The following is a 20,984-nucleotide window of genomic DNA, read 5'->3' on the forward strand; positions in this document are numbered from 1 at the left end:
CGCCCTCATGACCTGTCCCACCTGTCCATCTATCTTCCCACCTATCTGCTCCACCCTCCCCTCCGACTTATTACCTTTACCCCCACCTCCATCCACCTACTGCACACTCAGCTACCTTCCTCCCCTAGGCCCACCCCCCTCCCATTTATCTCTCCATCCGCAGGGCTCCCAGCCTCATTCTTGATGAAGGACTCTTGCCTGAAACGTCGATTCTCCTGTTCCTCGGATGCTGCCTGACCTCCTGTGCTTTTCCAGCCCCACACTCTTGACACCTGGGGCCAGGGGTGGGGTGGTCCTTTGAGCCTGCTCCAGCATTCCATAAGATCATGGCTGATCTTTTTTTGGCCTCAGCTCCACTTATTCATTAATTCCTTTATTGTTTAAAAAAGAAGTCTATCTTAGCTTTAAAAGCATTTACTTAAGTAGTGTCAACTACTTCATTGGGACAGAGAGAACAAGAAACAACACAAAAGTGTAAAAAACCCATTTCAAGTTTGCTCTATTAAAAATCTCCAACATCAACCTAAGAAGACATAACACCATATGCTTTGAACCAGAGGGGTAATTAGGCAGTTATTGACATGTTCATGTTACATTTCATTATCTGCCAAGCTTCAGCTCCCGTGCCACATTTAATGGATAATTAACATACACATACAGTACCTGCTTTCAACTCTCATACAGAAACTGTATGAGACTCTCTGGGCGGTTAACAATGATGTTTTTTTGTGAAATTAGCTGCAAAATCAGCCCACAGTTGGTATCTGCCATTGATGGAGTATCTCTTCCTTAGCCGATTCATGTAAGAACAGACATGTAGGCTATTCAGCCCATCGAGCCTTCCCTGATTTTTATTACAATCACGTTGGTCGAACACTCCAATGTCTTCTACCCGTCCCATCAATCACCCTGTACACCATCGATAATCTGAAATCTATCGATCACGTCCTTAAACACATTCAAAGATTAGGATTCCACTCTGTTCTGTGGTGAGAAGTCCCAAAGGCTGATAACCCTCTGAGTAAAAAATAAAAAAATTCTTTTCTCTTAAACCCAATGGCTTATTTTAGCCTCTAGTTCTAGACTCCGCCAGCCATGGGAAACATCTTGCCTACATCTACTGTCTATAGTTTTTGAGGTCATCTCTCATACTTAGAAACTCTTGAGAATACAGGCCTGTTTTTACTCAATCTCTCTCCATAGAACAGTCCTGCCAACGCAGGAACAACTCTAGTGAACCTTCATTGTACTCCCTCCATGATGGTGTCTTTTCTGAGTAAAGGAGACCAAAACTGCACTCCAGGTGCGGTCCAACCAAGCTCCTATACAATTGAAGCATGTCTTCACTGCTCCTGCACTCAAATCCTCTTCCGATAAAGACTAACATGCCATTAGGTTTCGTAATAGATTGCAACATCAGCACCTACTAAGATAGTTGCTATTGTTTCCTTATCAATATTGGATCCATCAGTTGTACATTACACTGAAATCAGGGTAAATGATTCAGTCAGGTATCCTTAGTCTCTCAAATCAACCTTTTTTTTGAACAAAATACTATCTATAGCAATTATATTAGTTCATATTTAACTATACCTATTCAGAATCATTGTTCATCTTTTAACAACTAGCATGTACTAATATCCCTTTGGTGAATTGAGATTTTAAAGCAGCTTTTCAGCAAAAAATATGAAGTTTGAGCCATGTTGATTAGTTAATGCAACTTGCAAATGCGTGCATCTGTGTGTGTGTCTGTGTGTGTGTCTGTGTGTGTGTCTGTGTGTGTGTCTGTGTGTGCGTCTGTGTGTGTGTATTTGCAGGCTTTGTGAACATGTGTATTTCGTGATTTGCACATGTGATGTGCAACAGTTGTAATGGAGCCTTACAATGTCTGAAACGTGAACACTTGCAATACCCACTTTGGTTGTGATTGGCGTGTTTGATGGGCGGTTCTTCAAATCCCATCATCTTGTTGAAATGGAGAGGATATTTCTGAGTGACAGGTTGACAGTGGATTTATTCGAAGTATGGCTCAGTCTGGATAAAATGGGAAGAATGTATCATTCATTTGTCAAGAATTCTTCTGTTTGTTCCGTACCAGCACCAGAAGGCTGATTGTCGAGTAAGTTGTAGTTGGATCAATGGTCAAACCATCTTAGATCAGTGATATTAATTAAAGGTGGTGAGGCAACATTAATGAATAGTTAAATATTCAGGCTAAATGTGCAGATATTCAGTGCTCTCTTTAAATAAAAGTATAAGAATTACATTTAACAGAAATCTTAAGAACGGTAATGTCAATTGACAATACAAGAGGGGTAGGGTTAAATATTCTGTGAGTAAAAAGTGAGGTCTGCGGATGCTGGAGATCAGAGCTGAAAATGTGTTGCTGGTTAAAGCACAGCAGGTTAGGCAGCATCCAAGGAACAGGAAATTCGACGTTTCGGGCCAGAGCCCTTCATTAGGAATTCCTGATGAAGGGCTCTGGCCCGAAACGTCGAATTTCCTGTTCCTTGGATGCTGCCTAACCTGCTGTGCTTTAACCAGCAACACATTTTCAGCTTAAATATTCTGTGGTATATTCTGTGGAAAGATGAGTGCTTTGGAGCAGACGGTGTCTGTAATGAAAGAGCAGAGCCCTGTAATATCACTGGCATCCAATATCAGATACAACATAACAGGCAAATAAATCTTCACCTTTTGATAAGCTTCTGATTTAAAAGGCTGTTATTTTCAGAATGTACAGAGATTACGCAGTCTTAAGGTCAGTTGGAGAGATGAAACAGAATGGAACAAAATCTGATCAAAATGGTTCAGCTGCTGTGTAAATCATTAATGAGGATTGGACAATTCATGAACTCATCTTAACTCGAGCTTCAGTGTATTCGCTGGTGTCTGTTATTCTGTCTAATGAGCACAATCCTATGAAACCTTAATACTGACTAGTCCGCTAAATTCTGTGATAGCTCTTTGAATTCTATGGACAATTTGCACATCAAAGACCATAATTACTGCAGTTTTATTGGAACCTGGAAGGTTTTTTCCTGCATGGATCTATAAACACAGGTGTATCATGAGGTTTTAACAAATCAGAGGTGAAAATGGTAAGGATGGAGATCTGTAGAGTTCACTTGGTGGTTCAAATTAAAATTCAGACGAGGAGCAGCCTTTTAAAGTTAGAAGCTCATTACATTAACCATGAAGAATAGCATCTTCATTTGGAATTAGACAGGAAGTGTTGGGATCAAGTTTTGTGATGGTGTACTAGAATTGTATGTCTGCATTAATATTTGGAATGTAAGAGAATGGAGTGGAAATGTGTGTTTTTACCAAGTTTGCTTTGTTCACAGACTTAACTATGCTTTGTAATAAGTTTTGTTTAAGCCTTTTCTCTTGCTAGTTTCCCCTTTATTTTTTCCTTCGCCTCTTCCTCTCCTGAAGGTCTCCACTCTTTCCTCATGTTTGGAACTGGCCACTCTTTGTCATGTGACCAGGTTGATGTGGGAGGGTCTAAAAGGCACATGCCAGTGGGGAACTGTTCTGCAGGGTGGGAAGGGAGATCACAGACAAGTCTGATCTTGACTTCGAGAAGCAGGGACATATGCTGACATCCTGCAGGAGCCTCCGGGTGGTGGTCAGGACTGTAAACCTCAGCTGTTTACCCTTTCTCCCAAAGGTTCAGAATAGCCCAGAGATCTCTGTACCGTGTGGTACCTGACCAGGTAACTGAAATTCACTGGGTTATGTTGGACAGATTTGTATTGTTTTAATAAACTCCCAAAGTTACAGTTAAGACCATATGACAGTTAAGACCATTTGGCCCACTGACTCTGGTCCAGTGATCTAAGTGACAGCTGTGACCGAAAAATACATCTCAGTGACAGGTTATTTAAGAAGCACGTATTTAGTTGGAATGTATGTGATGCAGAGTAAAGTTTGCAATCAGTGTGCCCGTCTTTTTCAGTTTCAACCTTTATTCCTTTGGCTTTGCCATCAATGGTCCTGCATTGACTGCCCCCCCCCCCCCCCCCCAACCTTCCTCTCCTCCCTTTCCTCTCTCTGAATCTTTTTTTTTCTCTCCTGCCTTCCCTCCTCCAGCTGTAGTTTTGCACCGAGGTCAACTGCTGGGGTTCAGGGGTAAGTTAAAATTCAAGAGCTGACTGCTTTGTTTTGGCTATAAATCATTTTCTCCATCACATCTGACATATCCTGCTTGCTTTTCATTTGTCACATTGTGGATTGTGCACTCATTTTTTTGTGACGTGTTCTTCATACAAAACCAAACATCTTGTGTTGTTATTTTTAACCATGTGGCAGGGGATGGTGGAAAATCGTAGCCTTTCTTGCTCCCAATTTAAATGTGAAATTGAATTTTGTTGTGTCTTCTGGCTAACGTGGAAAAGGTGAATCAATTCTTTTTTAGGAAAATGTTTCCGGCAAATCGAACCAGTCTCAGCCTGAGGCTTGTTTTGATTCATGTCATATTATTGATCCCAAAACCAAGTTCTAAAGGTTTCAATTGAAATGAAATCAGTCAAGCATTGGGAAGTGGTCTTTCAGTTCATTGTGATCTATTTAGCATTGGAGATTACAACGCTGTTGTAGTTGCTGATGACATTATGAATATCATGCAAAATAGAGAAGACAATCAGATTAGCAAGCACCAGACTCTGTTTGATATCGCCAAGAGACTCAGTACACCATTTTTCTCAGTGATAGCCAAGTAGAATGTTACAGTTTTGGCCAGAGGATTCCAGTTGCATCTGAGAAGAGTGAACATATTGTAATGTGCACTTTTCCCAGTCATATAATATAAAGGGGAGGAGATGGCCTAGTGGTATTCACACTTGACTGTTAATCCAGAGATCCAGGTTACGTTCTGGGGACCTGGGTTCAAATCCCACCATAGTAGATGGTAGAATTTGAATTTAATAAAAATCTGGAATTAAGGGTCTTATGATGAACGTGAAACTGTTGCCGATTATCAGGAAAATCCCATGTGTTCACTAGGAAAGAAGTTACCATGTGGTCTGGTCAAACCGTGACTCCAGACCCACAGCAATATGACTGACCCATAACTGGTCTCCAGGCAACTAAGGATAGACAGGGAATGCTGGCCTAGCCAGTGATGCCTGCATCCTCTGAATAATAAAGATAACGATGGCTCCAAATCTGTTATGGTGTGGACAGCATCAGTATCCCTACCAGTGGATCAGAATTCTGGCATGACTGACGTTTGAATTCACTGCCCTTTTATTTCTGTGTTTCTCGAGGCTCCTGTGCGCCTGGTTAGGCAGACGTTCTCTGTCTCGGTGAGTGGAAGCGGTGATGATGACCTGGACGCCCCAGTGCGCCATCAGTAACCGGTTCAGAGTGGCACCAGTAGCAGCCGTGAAGTAAAGTCATTGGCTTTGAGCTGTTTCTGTGAATTGAAGGGAGCAACTGGTTTCAAGAAGAATCCATAACTAAAGCCCTTTCATCCTCTTGACTTGGCCAGATGTCCCTTCATGACTGAATAGGAGTAGAGCCATGGAGATGTACAGCACGGAAAAGACCCTTTGCTCCAACTCATCCATGCTGACTAGATATCCTAAATTAATCTAGCCCCACTTATCTGCACTTGGCCCATATCCCTCTAAACCCTTCCTATTCAGATGCCTTTGAAATGTTGTAATTGTACCAGCCTCCATTACTTCCTCTTAAACCCCCTCCCCCCCCAAGCAATAAAGACAGAGTCCCCATTGTCCTCACCTACCACCCCACCAGTCTCTACATCCAACGCATCATCCTCAAACACTTCTGCCAAATCCAAACAGACCCCACCATCAAGAGCATCTTGTCCTCCCCACCCCTCTCAGCCTTCCACAAGCACCGTTCCCTCTGGCAGTCTCTGTTTCTCACCACTCCTGCCACCAAACCCCCAGGTACATTCCCCTGCAGCTAGAAAAGATGCAAAAACCTGCAGGGCTGGTACAATTACAACATTTCAAACACCCTTCTCACCTCCATTCAGGGCCACAAACAGTCCTTCCAGGTGAGACAGGTTCACCTGCCTCTCTTCCAACCTACTTCACTGCATTATGTGCTCCCACTGTGGTTTTCTCTTCATCGGGGAGACTGAATGTAAACTTAGGGAACGGCTCACCGAGCATCGCAGCCATGTCCACAGGGACCGACCGGACCTCCCCGTCACCGCCCATTTCAATTCCACCGACCACTCCTTTTCCGACATGACCATCCTTGGCCTCCTCCGTTGCCAAAACAAACCATAGCTCCTACTGAAGGAACAGCACCTTATCCCTCCAGCCCGGAGGACTCGACATTGAGTTCTCCGATTTCAAATAACCTTCCTCGGCCTTCCCCACCAGTCCCCCTCCCTTCCACTGCTCCCTGCCACCAACTGGATTTATTCCTTTCATTGACCAACCAGGATGTACCCTCTACTTGTCTTCACCTATCCCCAATTCACCATTCTGCCCCCGCCACCCCATTTATCTGCAGCTCCCCCCACACACCCTCCGTCTTGAAGAAGGGTTAGACCCAAAATGTCAACTTCTCCACCTCTTGATGCTACCTGGTTTGTTGTGTTCTTCCAGCCTTCTGCCTGTCCACTTTGGATTCCAGCATCTCCAGTTTTTGTTTGTCTCCACCACTTCCTCTGGCAGCCCATTCCATACACGCACCACCCTCTGCGTGAAAAAGTTGCCCCTTCAGTCCCTTTTAAATCTTTCCCCCCTCACCCTAATCCAATGCCCTCTGGTTTTGGACTCCCCTACCTTGGGGAAAAGACCTTAGCTATTCATTATATCCATGCCCCTCGTGATTTTACAAACCTGTATATGGTCACCCCTCAGCCTCCGATGCTCCAAGGAAAACAGCCCCAGCCTGTTTAGCCTCTCCCTATAGCTCAGATCCTCCAACCCTGGCAATATCCTTGTAAATCTTTTCTGAACCCTTTCAAGTTTAACAACATTCTTCCAATAGAAGGGAGACCAGAGTATCCTGTAGAATCTCTCTCGCTTTAATTCAGTCGCTTTGTCCAGTCCTGTTTTTCATTTTCCAGTCCAGGTGAAATTGTTAGTAATTCGAACAGTCTTTCCCCACCAAATGAGTAGTAGAGCTGAACTATGGGATATGCTTTTACTATGTTATTATTTCTTAAAAGAAAACAGCAAGGGACTCCATATTTGTCCTATCAGGTCATTGCAGGCTAGTGCTAGCTACAACGATTTTGCATTTATACATTGCCTATGCCATAGTGAAATGCTCTCGGGACAAAGAGGGTTCTCGAACAAATGTGAGAGTAAACCACATCAGGAATTATTAGGGACAGTGACCAAGTGTTTGCTCAAAGATGTACATAGTAGGTACCTCTTAAAGCTGTGGAGAATTGGAGAGATTTATGGAGGGAATTCCAATATTCTGAGTCTATTCGAGATAGCAAAACAGATGTGAGTGGCTGAGAACAAAAGGTGAAAATTGGAGGAACACAGAGCTTATCTGACTGGAGAATGGTTTGTTTTTAATTCACTGATGGGGCACTTGTGTCCTTGGCTGTGCCAGCATTTATTACCCAACCTGGTTGGCTTTGAGATGCTGGTGAGCTGCACTGTAGACCCACAATGCCATATGGAAGGAATTCCAGGTAACAGAAGACAGGGGAGGTCCAGGAGTGATTTTAAAAACGAAGTTGGGAATTTTAAAGTTAAGGTATTTCTGGGAAGGGCCTGGGAATGACTGATGAACTGCACCTGTTATGGATTTGGTTGAGCTAATGTGCCTGTCATGTGAGAGGCTGGCCAAGGGAGCATTGGAATAGTTTTAGAGATGCTGAAGGCATGGATGAGGGCTTCAGCAGCTGATCAGCTGAAGCAGGACTGGAGTTGGACCCATGTTACGGAGGTCGAAGTAGGCAGTCGTAGTGAAGAAGTGAAAATGGGGTTGGAAGCTCAGTCTCCAGGAAAGAGGGATGGTATGGGTGACTATGGAATGCAGTTGTGTCGGGAACCAAATGGTGTGGTTTCAGTCTGTCCAATGTACAATTGAAGAGGATCTCTGCGCACGCCCCCCCCCCCCCCCCACTCATAGTAATGGGTCTGGGCAGGAGCGTGACAGTAGAAGGATTGTGAGGAATGGTGGTGGTGGCTGATATTATCAACGGGCATATGGAACCTGGTGTGGTTTTGAACAGTGTTGCCGACTGATACCATATGGATGTGAGAAAAGGAAGGAAGCAAGGAATATACACCCTCTTTCTTGTTGAGTGAAGTAGGATTTGGTTCATTGCAGCTAAAACAGTTTCCATTGTGTAGAGAGACCTGCAGGTGGGTTAACGTGGTTGGACATGGTGCGTTGAGTGGTAGTTTTGTTAAACCATGTGGGGCTTGAGCTTCTCCCGGCGTCTCATTCTCTATGCCGAGTTCCTGAGTTTAACCAAGTGTTTCTGGGTAAAGTCGTACAATAGAGGAGGAGAGCTTCTCTTGAGGGCGAACATCAGGCCGTGATGATGTGTTGTTTGTAGGCCCAACAGCAATGCAGGAAGAGGCTTGTACACAATTCCCCTCACTGCCTTGATGGATAAAGGTCCAGATAGATTGGCAGGAAGGATACCTGGGAAGCAAGGATTATGGTAGTAAAATGTTAATGAATGGATGGTTTAGGGCATTAACTCACTGAAGCAGAAATCTAGTCCATGCCATTGAGCTCCTACAACAGTAATATTGCATTCCTCATCCTGAAGCTTAATGACTGTCTATAGCCTTTGTCAGTGTACTGACACATCTTTCAACGCAACTCACAAAGGTGCAGTTTGCAGCCTTTTCTTTAACAATACTAATAAATCTATCATTAGTGTTAGCTTTGAGCAGTCATGAAATCTGATTTTAGACCTGTTTATCATGAATATATCGGAACTATTTAATAGGTTTTAGCTTAAGAAGGAAATCTTGGAATTTGTGATGTGTGATTCTTTTCCTGGTATAATCTCTGGGAAACACTTTCTTTGCATGAGAAAACTTTTAATCCAAGATCTTGCTGTGACCTTTTCCCTTCGATCACTCAGTTTTCAGAGAGTTTTGCTTACCACCCCCTCTAGAATGTCAGTGAGGTAATTTTCTCTAACCAGCAGCTATATCTCCTAACTCTGCACAGATTTATGTTATTGCCTTTTGATTTTATCTTTCCCCGTGGACAGAATATCATCTCGGATCGGTGAGGCAGTGCAATCAGCCCAGGGTTAGAGGGTTGTGGGTTAATTGAGCCCATAATCCGTATTTGACCCCTCAATCTTTGGATGGGGACACTTACTGATATGCTCTCTACTGTGGAACAAATAGGAGAGCTACTTTGTCATTTGTGCTGTATTTGATTTTAAGACATTAGGCCAAGGTTCCATCTTACCCCTCAGAAACTGAGGAACTCTGTTGTCAAAACAAAAACTGTATTTGAAAGGCCACGACAGAACAGTTGTATTTGGACATGCGTGTGGTCTTCAGCAGTGGCCAGGGTAACCCACAATTCCCTGTACACTTGCTGATGTCATATACATTGGTGTTAGGTTTGGCTCCTGGGTGAAAGGGATGAACTCCTGCCTACATTCTAGTCTGGTCAAACACTTGGAAAAGTTCTTTGTGTCGCAGGAGGGCATAGGTTTGCATTTAACAGTTCCACCACGCTGCCTCCTCTCAGGGCAATGTTTTTCACGTTGTATAACACAGAGAGAAGGGGCAGAGAGGGGTGGTATGGGGTAAAGGCCAGAATTGAGGGAGCAAGCAGACTTGCTGGCCTTTTACACTGCACAAACTCTGCTGGTGCTGGCTGAGGAGGACTTCATAGTTCTAGTGTTAACTGCATTTTATGTACTTTTTAAGATTGGATAGTGTTTTCAAAAAGGAGCATCTCCAAACTTCAGGAAACAATTGGATTGTTTAAGGCTTTCTATCACTTGCTGAAGTGCAGTTTTGAGAAGCAGATGGATTGTGCAGGCTTTCTATGGATATCCAGGCTCACTCATTGATCCTGCGAAGATACAACAGCATTGAGGATGGATGGTATTTGTCTTTTCTTTGATCTAAGACCTTGGTAGAAATATTTACCCGATACCATCACTGCCTCCATGCCCCACCACTCCCTCCTAGGAACAATTAACAATGTTCAGGCAGTTGTTAAGGCAGTCTGAGAGATACAAAGTGCCAAGGGTAAGGGAGATTTGAGAACCCAGTGTCTGTGTAAAGTTTGGAGATGTTTCCTCAGCTGACTGCATGCAGTGCTCAATAAGGAGTGATAGCTGTTTTGAAGTTGCTGTACTCTGGGGATTTTCTGCCATCTTTTGCATGTTGCATGTTTAGTGTGTGAGCTGTGCTGTTTTAGATAACTGTGTTTAACACTACAGTGAAACCTGTATATCGCAATGTTCTTGAGAAAATTTATTGAGTCAGTTATAGAAGATAGTTACCATTAATTTACATCTGGTATTTTCCTGGTAATGCATCTCTTTGTTTACTTATTTCATTTAACATAATTTTACTGATATGGATTAAATTAATGAACTTTGTTCCATCAAACCTGTCTGTTATAATAAATCTGATTCTGCATTTACCCTAGTTCCTCCTGTACTCCGAGCAGCAAACATTTGCACCAACTCTTCCCTGCCCATTAACAAGATTTCCATCCACATTGCTACAATTCCTCCTATCCTCATGTCTGAATTTTTTTTTAATAAGCATTTGGTCAGACATCTTATCAAACTCCTTCTGAAAACTTACTCTATCCACTATTTTTGCAATGAACTGTCCAGCCAGTGGAGGGGATGGTCGATGAGTTTGGTTGGTTGGACGGCTGGTTTGTGATGCAGAGTGACACCAACATCGTGGGTTTGATTCCCGCACAGGCTGAGGTAACCATGAAGGACCCTCCTTTCTCAGCCTCTCCCTTCGCCTGAGGTATGGTGACCCTCCAGGTTATACAACCCCCAGCCATCCCTGTAATGAGAGAGTAGTCCTATAATCCACTGAAACTACAAGTTGTTAGACTAACGAGTTACTCAGTTTATCCTACAGTCCATTCTTGAACAATTATGATGCATCGGCTGCTCCCTAACCCTAGAGTGCAGTCTCCAGTTTAAGGAGAATTGAAAAATTACAGATTATTGTTTACAGCTCTATTGACTCCTTAGACAGCACCTTCCCAACTCATGACCCCACTGTCTAGAAGAACAAGGGCAGCAGATATATGGGAACATCACCACACGCAAGTTCCCCGTCAGGCCAGTCACCGTCTTGACTTGGAGATATATCACCATTCCTTCACTGTTGCTGGGTCAAAATCCTGGAATTCCCTTCCTAAGGGCATTGTGGGTCCACCTACAGCACGTGGACTGCAGCCGTTCAGGAAGGCAGTTCACCCCCACTTTCTCAAGGGGCAACTAGGGACGGGTAATAAATGCTGGGCCCAGCCAGCGACTCCCACATCTGAATGAATTAAAACAAAACCACTGCTGCAGATTGTCTTTTTTTGACATGCCATTTACGTTTGTGAAATAGTTGCTGGATTTTTTTGGAATTCTAAGTTTGAAATGGAGCACATAGTCAACATTCAAGTGAACTGGCAACCGTGCACGCTGTGATTTAGTGGCTTATATTTTAATAGCTGAGGTATAAAGACAGGTTACATTGTACTGCGGGCCTGTTGCGTTCTCCACTTGGCAAAAACTAGCTCCTGACTTGGTCTTCCTGTTGTCATTTCTGCAGCCAATAAGACCTCACCGACCGGCAGTGAAGGAAACCGTCCTGGCGGAGTGATTCGTGTGTACGCAGACGAGAGCAGTGACAAAGCCTCCATTGGCAGCTTCATCCCCTATTGTTCCATGGCTCAAGCTCAGCTCTGTTTCCACGGACATCGGGATGCAGTCAAATTCTTTGCGTCTGTGCCAGGTAAAGCACCCTGACCAAGGGACCGTTCCTTTTCTATGGTCCTTGTGCATAAAGGCCAGTGTCTGAGTTCAGCAGGTAATAGGGGAGGTGTTTGAAATGTTGGCCTTTATTTCAAAGGAGAAAGTGAGGTAAACAGATGCTGGAGTATCAGAGCTGAAAATGTGTTGCTGGAAAAGCGCAGCAGGTCAGGCAGCATCCAAGGAACAGGAAATTCAACGTTTCGGGCATAAGCCCTTCATCAGCCCTCCCACAGTGAATCAGACCCTGTGATAGGACAATTTCTGAACTCCGGTTTCCTTTCCACCACCCTTGGAGTCAGCCTTGACCAGTGGATCTTGGGATCCAGTCTCCAGTGATGTGGTATCCAAGTATTGGAGAGGATGGGATTCCTGCTCCTCCTCCTCCTCGGCTTTTAATGAGCTGACTGATGGGTCATCCAGCCAGTCCCCCTGCTGCTGAGGGGCTTGAGGGGAGAGCCGGTCGCTACCTAACACGCTTCCTCCCCTGGCGCAAAACCAATATGGGAAAATTCCGAACCATCTGTGACTGAAACTAAAAGAAGCAGGTTATTGTGTATGTATTGGAGGGTTGTACATTCAGTGCTGAATGTGTCTTTGCTCATAGGTAATGTTCTGGCAACATTGAATGGCAGCGTGTTGGACAGTCCCACAGAGAATCCAGGACCTACAGCCCCTGAGCAAGAGGAGAGAAAGCTGCATCCTGTCTTAGTGCTCAGCGGAGGAGAGGGCTACATTGACTTCAGGATTGGTAAGCCAAACCCGATTGCTTAGAGAATCTCCACGTCTCAATTTGTTCTAACCCTCCTGCTAACTCCTCTCATCCACGTGATTCTGTCCATTTGACTTTACCTACTCACCCTACACTGACCAGCTGCTCATTTTCTCCTGACAACCTACACAGTTCTTTAACCTTTGTATGCCATCGTGCACGTAACCCTCCCCTTCTCTCCTACTTCAATTCGATGGAAATCTTTAATACTTTACTCTTTTATTAAGCTTGGATCTAACTGTTATTGATATAAATGCTATGGCTGCAAGAGCAGGTCAGAGGCTAGCAATACTGCAGTGAGTAACTCACCTCCTGACTCCCTGAAGTCTGTCCAACATCTAAGGGCTCACAAGCGAGAGTGTGATGGTGGACTCCCCACTTGCCTGATGAGCAACAAACCCCAGCAACACTCCAGAAGTTCCACACCATCCAGGATAAAGCAGCCCACTTGATTGGCACCACAGCCACAAGCATCCACTCCCTCCACGGCCAACACTCAGTTGCAGCAGTGTGTACTATCTCCAAATGCATGCATAAATTGAATTGCATTAGCTTTATTGTCACATGTACTCAAAATAAGTACAGTGAAAAGATTATAGCTTGCCAATTACAGTGCCATTCTTGGTACAATCCGTAGTAACAGAATAGGGGAATGAAGGAAAACCCAGTTACACTACAGCTGTCACAGTATAACCATAGGTCAGAAAAAACAAGTAGCCAAGTTAAAAAGACAGTCTCACCAAGGGTCCTCAGGCAGCACTTTTCAAACCCTCTACCTTGAAGGGTAAGGGCAGCATGTACATAGAAACACAGTCTCCAAGATCTTTTCCAAGCCACTCACCATACTGAATTGGAAGTATATCGCCATTCCTTCACTGTCGATGGATCAAAATCTCCCTGAGGGCATTGTGGGTCAACCCACAAGACATAGACTGCAGCGCTTACCTCCACCTTCTTAAGGAGCAACCTGTCCCATGACTGCATTTTTTAAAAAAAAAGCTACAAATGGCAATTAATAATGTCATCTTGGGATATGTGCATCAAATTTCTATCCATACTGTTTAAACACAGATTAACTCAAAATTTGCAAGCCATCATAATTTGTACTTCAGGAATCTCTTGTAGACTTGATATCAACATGAGAATGCCTTGTTGATAGAGCTGCAAGCTGGAAAGAAAGTATATTCTTCAGGTCTACAATGCAAGTCCTTTTATTATGGTTATCTTTAAAATAATGTGCAATTTGCACTTGTACTGTGTGGTAGAGGGAAATGTATTGGAGACATTTTGCAATTGTCACAGTGTGAGTGACAGTACTGTGGAACTGAGTTTCCAATGAGCAGAAGTGCAGGTTAGTTGCATTAATACCCTTCTATTGTTGAGCACATATATATAAACCTCATGCCTACAATGTCTTACAAACTCAATATTACTATTTCTCATTGAGATTTAGTAAATTTGGTTTAAATGACACTAGCTTTCACTCGACTAGGAATTGGTCAAATCATGTTCAGACTTAAAACTCTCTCATTGAGATTTAACGCTTTAAAAATCTACCTTTGTCCCCTGTGGGCTCCAGCTGTCGCCCACAGCTTTCCCAATGGCAGCTCAGTGGTTAGCACTGCTACCTCACAGCGCAAGGGACCCAGGTTCAATTCCAGCCTTCCACTCTGTACAGAATTTGTACATTCTCCCTGTATTTGCGTGGGTTTCCTCTATGTGCTCCAGTTTCCTCCCACAGTCCAGAGAGGTGTGTGAATTACATGGATTGGCCAAGCTAAATTGCCCATCATGTCCAGAGGTGTGCAGACAAGGTGGATTAGCCATGGGAAATGCAGGGTTACGGGGAGGGGGTAGGAGGTGGTTTTGGGTGGGATGTTCTTGGAGGGTCCGTATGGACTCGGTGGGCTGAATGACCTGCTTCCACGATGTAGGGATCCTATGATTATCCCCTTCTTCTGTTCCTCTTTATTCGTTATGTTTTAGAATTTCACTCAGTTGCTCTCTTTCTGTATAGGTGATGGTGAGGATGATGAGACAGAGGAAAGCTTGCCAGATGGAATAAGACCGGCTCTCTCCAAGGCAGAACGAAGTCACATTATCGTCTGGCAGGTGTCTTATGTTCCCGAATGAGATGTTACTACCACAAAACTTATCACTAAATGCCTGCACTTCATCTGTATGTACATATATACCCTGCATTGTACCTGTCCGTGAAGGAAGCCTCTCAAAAATCTATAAATCCTGTGGCATTTCCATCATGTCCCCACTTTGGATTGGTCATTTGTTGAAAGTCCATCACCTTTTGAATTCAATTTAAAACAAAGCGATATGAGAAAATCCTTGCGAGTAGCTAACGCTGGGATATTTGTTTTGGAGACTGAACCCCTATTTACATTTAACCAAGTTAGTTGCTGTTCCAAGCACCTGTCTATATAATTAACCTGTTCTTAAAATTTTGAACTGACTCGAAAGATGTGACTGTAATGCATACCAGGTGCTGGAGGAGGTAATTTCACAAGGCAACTTTTCCAATCTGTTCAAATACACATCTTTTAAAAGTTTAATTCTGTTTCTAAATAGGATTTAATTTCTTTCTTTCAATTATCAAACTTTACACCATCCCCTCCCCCACCAATGTTTTATTAAAAGTTCACTCCCAATAATGTTCATCATTAAGTAATCACCTGGAGCAGTTACTCCATCAGTTGAGTTTTCCATGAGGTTCTGCCATTGCAATAAAATCCAAAGGACAGGTGATGTAAGAGAGCTAGACGGAATGGATAGGTTTTCAGAAACATCATTATGGGTCCCGTAATATGGAGCGATAGAGATACAAAGGCTGAGAATTGATGTCCTAGGATGATGATGATGTTCCATGATGCACCCAAGTCAGTTTTTAAGTCACTTTGATAGATTGGAATGATTACAGCACATTGGAACCCTCTCATTTTTTAACTACCCACCTGTTTACTTTGAAGGCAGCACCATTGAGAATGTTATTTCTCCTTCAAGGTGGGCTTCCACACACAGCTCTGAGAAATGAATGTCGACCACTGTTCATTGTAGCTGTCAGCGTTCTAGTTGACACTCGCCTGGGTTTGGTGGAACCTGCTATTATCTGTGTCATTTTGTAACTGTAACTGACCCCAGAGATAGGAAGCTAGGGAGTATCAATGGGAATGCATTCATTTCAGAATGTCATTGGGTTCTGCAAAATATTCTGGAGCAAAATGAGAGGGTTTTAAAGATGGCAGTCACTTTCAATTAACCATTTTAATAAGTTTTTTCGTAGAATATACATCTCTTTGTATTTTAAGTAGTTATATTTTGGGTTATATTTTGGGAACAAAAGAATTGGTCTTGGAGATCTATGGTGGCAATGCAATATGATGAAGGACTTGGGCACATGATGTACAATTTTCTGGAAGAGTATCTTGGCTGGATAGATCTATGGATAGGTAGCTGTAGATTGTGTGCAAGATTGTAGCAAGTTATCTCAAGGACACCTTGGCCCCTGGCCTATTGGGTGAAAACTGTAGAAAGATATTTCAGTATTCATCAGCAACCCATATCAGCTACATGTCACAGAAATATTCATGATGTACATTCATGGTGTTCCAGTATTGAATCATTGAGTGAGAAACCATATGCTTTGAAGTTTGTTTTAACTTGCTCCCAGTTATCCGTTAAAAAAGTAAAAGTGTCTTGAGAAAAAGAAGAGTAAATCTTAAAAGGGATCTAGTTAGTGCAATGATTACACACTGTGGCTCATACTAAGGTATTCAGTATTACCTCCTAGGTTATCCACAAACAGTCTCTACTACTCTTGAGGACCAGTAGTTTTAGTATATAGTTTTGGAAACAAAAATCTTTAGTATAGGTCTTGTCATCTTTCTCAAATTAAATAAATTGAAGACCATATTAAAGTGCAAACTGAGAACTGTTTGTTAATGAGGAAGAAAAGGGATTTGTTCACACCCTTAAGTGGGATGAGTTAGATGGTATGACACTGAGTGAGGAAGTAAAGGAACAGAATTGGAGCAAGTGATTGTTGTTGGCTGGTGTGTTGGTGGTACCAGTGGAGAAGATTGCATTCTTCCTTCCTTGAGCAAAGGACAGCACAGCGGAAAAGTTCAGGAGATGACTTGGAGCAAGTTTGCAAAACAAAGCATTTAACTAATTGTGTTGTTCAAAACGGACAGTCAGTTTTATCAGTTCCTGTCTGAGCCATATGCTAAGAATACGCATAAGAACTGAGAGACTTCTCTGACCAGACATCTTCAGTGGGTATGTCTAAGTCAGCTGTGCTAGGGTATAGATAGGAAAACTGAGCATGGATTTACAGAGATTCTCTTTTAATTTGACCATGTACATATCCTGGAATACATGTTATAAATGTTGTTAGTGAATTCAAAACCTTTACAATCAGTAATTCTTCAGTATAGATATCTACGTTCATATAACACACCACCCTCAGAGTATTCCACACCTGCACCTTTCTTCCTTGATGTATTGAGGGTCATTTTGACCAAGGGGCAGGAAGAAAGCTGATAGGTTCAGTCAGTTTCATTATTCTGACCAAGATGTAAAGTAAGAGTGAGTAAATTTTGAATGGAGCTGGCGGTCAGGTTTGGAAATGGAGTTCAGAGGGGAAACAAAATCCTGGTAGTGACTGGAGATAATGTGGTAGCAGTTCTTCAGAGGAAATCTGCATCCAACACAAGACATTATAATCAACATTGATTTGGAAATCATCAGGGATCTGCTTTTATCCTCTGGCTACATGAATGCATTATGTTTGTAATTTATACTTGGCTCCCCTGTTGAGTAGGAGATCATTTTTCAGGGTCCACAAAGTAGATTTATGAATCTTCTGGGAATCCAGAACATGTCCTCTGCCAGTAGAAATTTGAGGTTTTTCTCATGTCATGTAAAGTATCTCTTGTGTATTACAGACTCGGGAGCGAGAGATCCTGCAGTGTAAACTCTGTTGCTTCACGGCAGAGTACTGTACAAAAAGCTGCCTGGTGTATAATGAAAAGGTCGGGTTGGGTGTACAGAGAGGGTTGGCTTGTGTAAGGATATGTTCTGAGCTATTTTCCCTGTGCATTGTAATTAACTTAATTAACATGTAATTGTTCCATATGTAATAAACCTATTCACATCATAAAATTATCTCATTGTATTTGTCAACCCAATGCATTTGAACACACCGCATTTGAAATTTTCACTGTTTTAGCTTGAAGCTGCCTCTAGACAGAAGAAATATTACCTCTCTCTGTGTGTGTGTGTGTGTGTGTGTGAGAGAGAGAGAGAGAGAGAGAGAATGATTCTTTGGTGTGAAGTCCTGATCAGGAGTGATTGATGTTACTAATGTAGGATGTGGTATGTTTTGGCAAATACCAGTTTATTCAAATTACTTTCTGACACTTATGGTACCAGAATTTTTCCATTTCATGTATTTCCTGTGGATTTTTTTTTAAATGGGTAAAGGATATCAGTGAACCAGATTTAGTTTTTCAATAAGTGAACAATAGTTAGTGTCACTACCACTGAGACTAGCCTAATCTTCCACATTTATTGATTGCATTTAAATCCCATCAGCTACTGCAGTGGGATTTGACCTTGTCTCCCCAGAGCATTAGGAGAAAGTGAGGACTGCAGATGCTGGACATCAGAGTCGAGAGTGTGGTGCTGGAAAAGCACAGCTGGTCAGGCAGCATCCGAGGATCCGGAGAATCAATGTTTTGGGCAAAAATCCTTCACTGGGAATCCCCAGAGCATTAGCCTGGCCTCTGGATTACCAGTCCATTTACACCACTGGCTCCCCTGTTAGCAGCATAAACTGTACACTTAATAAACAGGTGCATTCCAACCTCACTCCAGAGAGCAGATGTAGATTTATAAAGCATCTTTGATTTTAGTAACCATTATCAAATGCCATTTCAAAAGCAGCATTTAAAACTTTTGTCAAAAGTCTTTAAATTATACCACCAAATGTATACAAAAACAGTCAGCTGAAAATGATCTTAATGAACACTCTAGTTAAAATAGGTGGTTTGATGCCCCCAGTGGGTGGTCTAATTCTGCTCCAGAATCTATAGGTTTGAGTCTCACTCCAGGATGTGTTGTCCCTGCAAGATGCTTTTGCAATGTGGCCAAACAGGTTAACTTCAAGCCTGTAAATTCTCCCAAAATGCCTAATGGCAGGCAGTAGAATTGAGGACTATGCCAAACCACTGTAATACCTGGCCCATAAGTGTGGACCAGCCTGCTGGCCATTCATGGATCTACAAACTAGTTAAAGACCCTGAGGTATTCAGAAGTTGTGACCCTTTGGTGGAAGCAGTGTTGTAGTTATAGTTGATCAAGCTGTCCGGATATGCTGAGACGGGTGGGACCTGAATCTGGATTTCCTGGATCAGCAGTTGTCCTGCGTTACATAAGATGGAAAGAGTTTGCCTCCGAAGTCACTGACAGAGCAAAACATGACACTCATCATGGGATGATAGCTGCAGGAGTTGGGCGTTTTCCCACAGATAAAGGATTGATTAGTAACACAATCACAGGATGAGGGCATCATTGGCTAGACCAGTGTTTATTGCCCACCCAGCAGTTAAAGGTTGTCATATTGCTGTGGGTCTGGAGTCTCATGTAGCCTAGATTGGGTAAGGATGGTAGATCCCTTCCCTAAGGGACATTAGGGAACCAGATGAGTTTTTCCAACAATCATCAATGGATTCACTGTGATGATTAGACTTTTACTTCTAGATTTTACTGAATTCAAATTACAGCATCTGCTGTGGTGGGATTCAAACCCTGTCCCCAGTACATTACCCGGGTCTCTGGATTAAGTCTAGGCCATTACCTCCCTATCTGAATCATTAAATCTTAGCTTCAAATGCTACTCCAGGGCACAGCTATCAAGGTTGACACTTCAATGCATCACAAAGGAAGCAATACTCAGTTCTGCTTGCTGGCTCTCCACTTCATGTTTTTTTCATACATCCACAGTATGTGGGTGTCACTGGTTAGACTAGTATTTATTACCCATCCTTAATTGTCACAGTTAAAGAGTCAGCTGTGTTGCTGAGAGTCTGGAGTCACATGTTGGCCAGGGAAAGATGGCAGTTCCCTTCCCTAGAGGATGGAGTTTTCGGACAATCAAGATTGGTTTCATGGTCATCACTTGATTCTTAATTCCAGACTTTTAAAAATTTAAATTCCACCATCTGTCGTGACAACTGTTGAACCTGTGTCCCTAAAACATTCCGTGTGTCTCTGGATTAACAGTCCAGCAATAATTACCACTAGCCTGTCACCTCTCCAGCCTCTCTTCTGGACTTGCTGGTGACAGGTTGGATCTTGTCACCAGCAAAGACAGGAAGGAAACAGTCAGTGGAAGATCAGCTACTTACTGATTCTGTGCCACCTGCACAGAGAAACTTTCCGATTGACCACCTTGTTAGTGATACTTTACTCAGTTGTGGGATATGGGTATCACTGGCTGGGCCAGCATTTACTGCCACTCCCTAATCGCTTTTGAGAAGGTGCTGGTGATTGCCTTCTTCAACCACTGCAGTCCTGTTAGGGAGAGAATTCCAGGTTTTTGACCCAGCGACAGTGAAGAAACAGCGATATATTTCCAAGTCAGGATGGCGAATGGCTTGAAGGGGAAATTGGTGGTATTCCTATGTATCTGCGGCCCTTGTCCTTCGAGATGGAAGTGGTTGTGGATTTGGAAGGTGTTGTCTGAGGATCTTTGGTGAATTTCTGCAATGCATCTTGTAGATAGTACACACTGCTACTACCACTGCAAACACTTTGTGGGTGTTTTGGGACTTTTGGTGGCAAACTTGCCTGTTGCCCCTGTGTACTTTAAATGCTGCTTAATAGCATATCACCTCGATAGATTACATTCAGGATTAATGAAACAAACTGCCTTTGTGAATTGGTGTATCTTTAATTTGTTTAAAAAAAACAAATTCAGGTATGTTGTGCTGACACTACAAATTATAGTTTGCTTTGAATTTTCCTGATACAGAAATCATGATTGAATAGTGATTCATGCAAACTTGAGGTGACGGAAATAAATCTACTTTGTTCTTATCACGGACACACTGATGCAAGACAATGCAACAGATTATGAACAGAAAAATACAAAAGTATCATTTAAAATAGACACTTGGAATAGATGAAACAATTTTTTCTCCTCTTATCTGCTGAACAGCTTTGTAGTTGCTTATTCCTGATTTCACTAACATT

General features: G+C 42.8%; 1 protein-coding gene across 6 annotated transcripts in view; it reads left to right on the plus strand.

The window, feature by feature from the left end:
- Positions 1-17,891, plus strand: part of mapk8ip3 (mitogen-activated protein kinase 8 interacting protein 3) — a 212,491-nt gene extending 194,600 nt beyond the window's left edge. For 4 of the 6 annotated variants that reach the window (XM_060840465.1, XM_060840469.1, XM_060840466.1 and 1 more), the window contains 4 exons: positions 4,096-4,134; positions 11,745-11,927; positions 12,552-12,695; positions 14,734-17,891. In XM_060840465.1, coding sequence (XP_060696448.1) covers positions 4,096-4,134; positions 11,745-11,927; positions 12,552-12,695; positions 14,734-14,849 — 482 coding nt within the window. In that variant the 3' untranslated portion in view covers positions 14,850-17,891. The remainder of the gene's footprint in view (positions 1-4,095; positions 4,135-11,744; positions 11,928-12,551; positions 12,696-14,733) is intronic. The other 2 variants (XM_060840468.1, XM_060840470.1) reach the window with 1 other exon arrangement.
- Positions 17,892-20,984: the final 3,093 nt, after the last annotated feature.

Source organism: Hemiscyllium ocellatum, chromosome 20 (assembly GCF_020745735.1).
Source record: "Hemiscyllium ocellatum isolate sHemOce1 chromosome 20, sHemOce1.pat.X.cur, whole genome shotgun sequence".
Taxonomy (NCBI): domain Eukaryota; kingdom Metazoa; phylum Chordata; class Chondrichthyes; order Orectolobiformes; family Hemiscylliidae; genus Hemiscyllium; species Hemiscyllium ocellatum.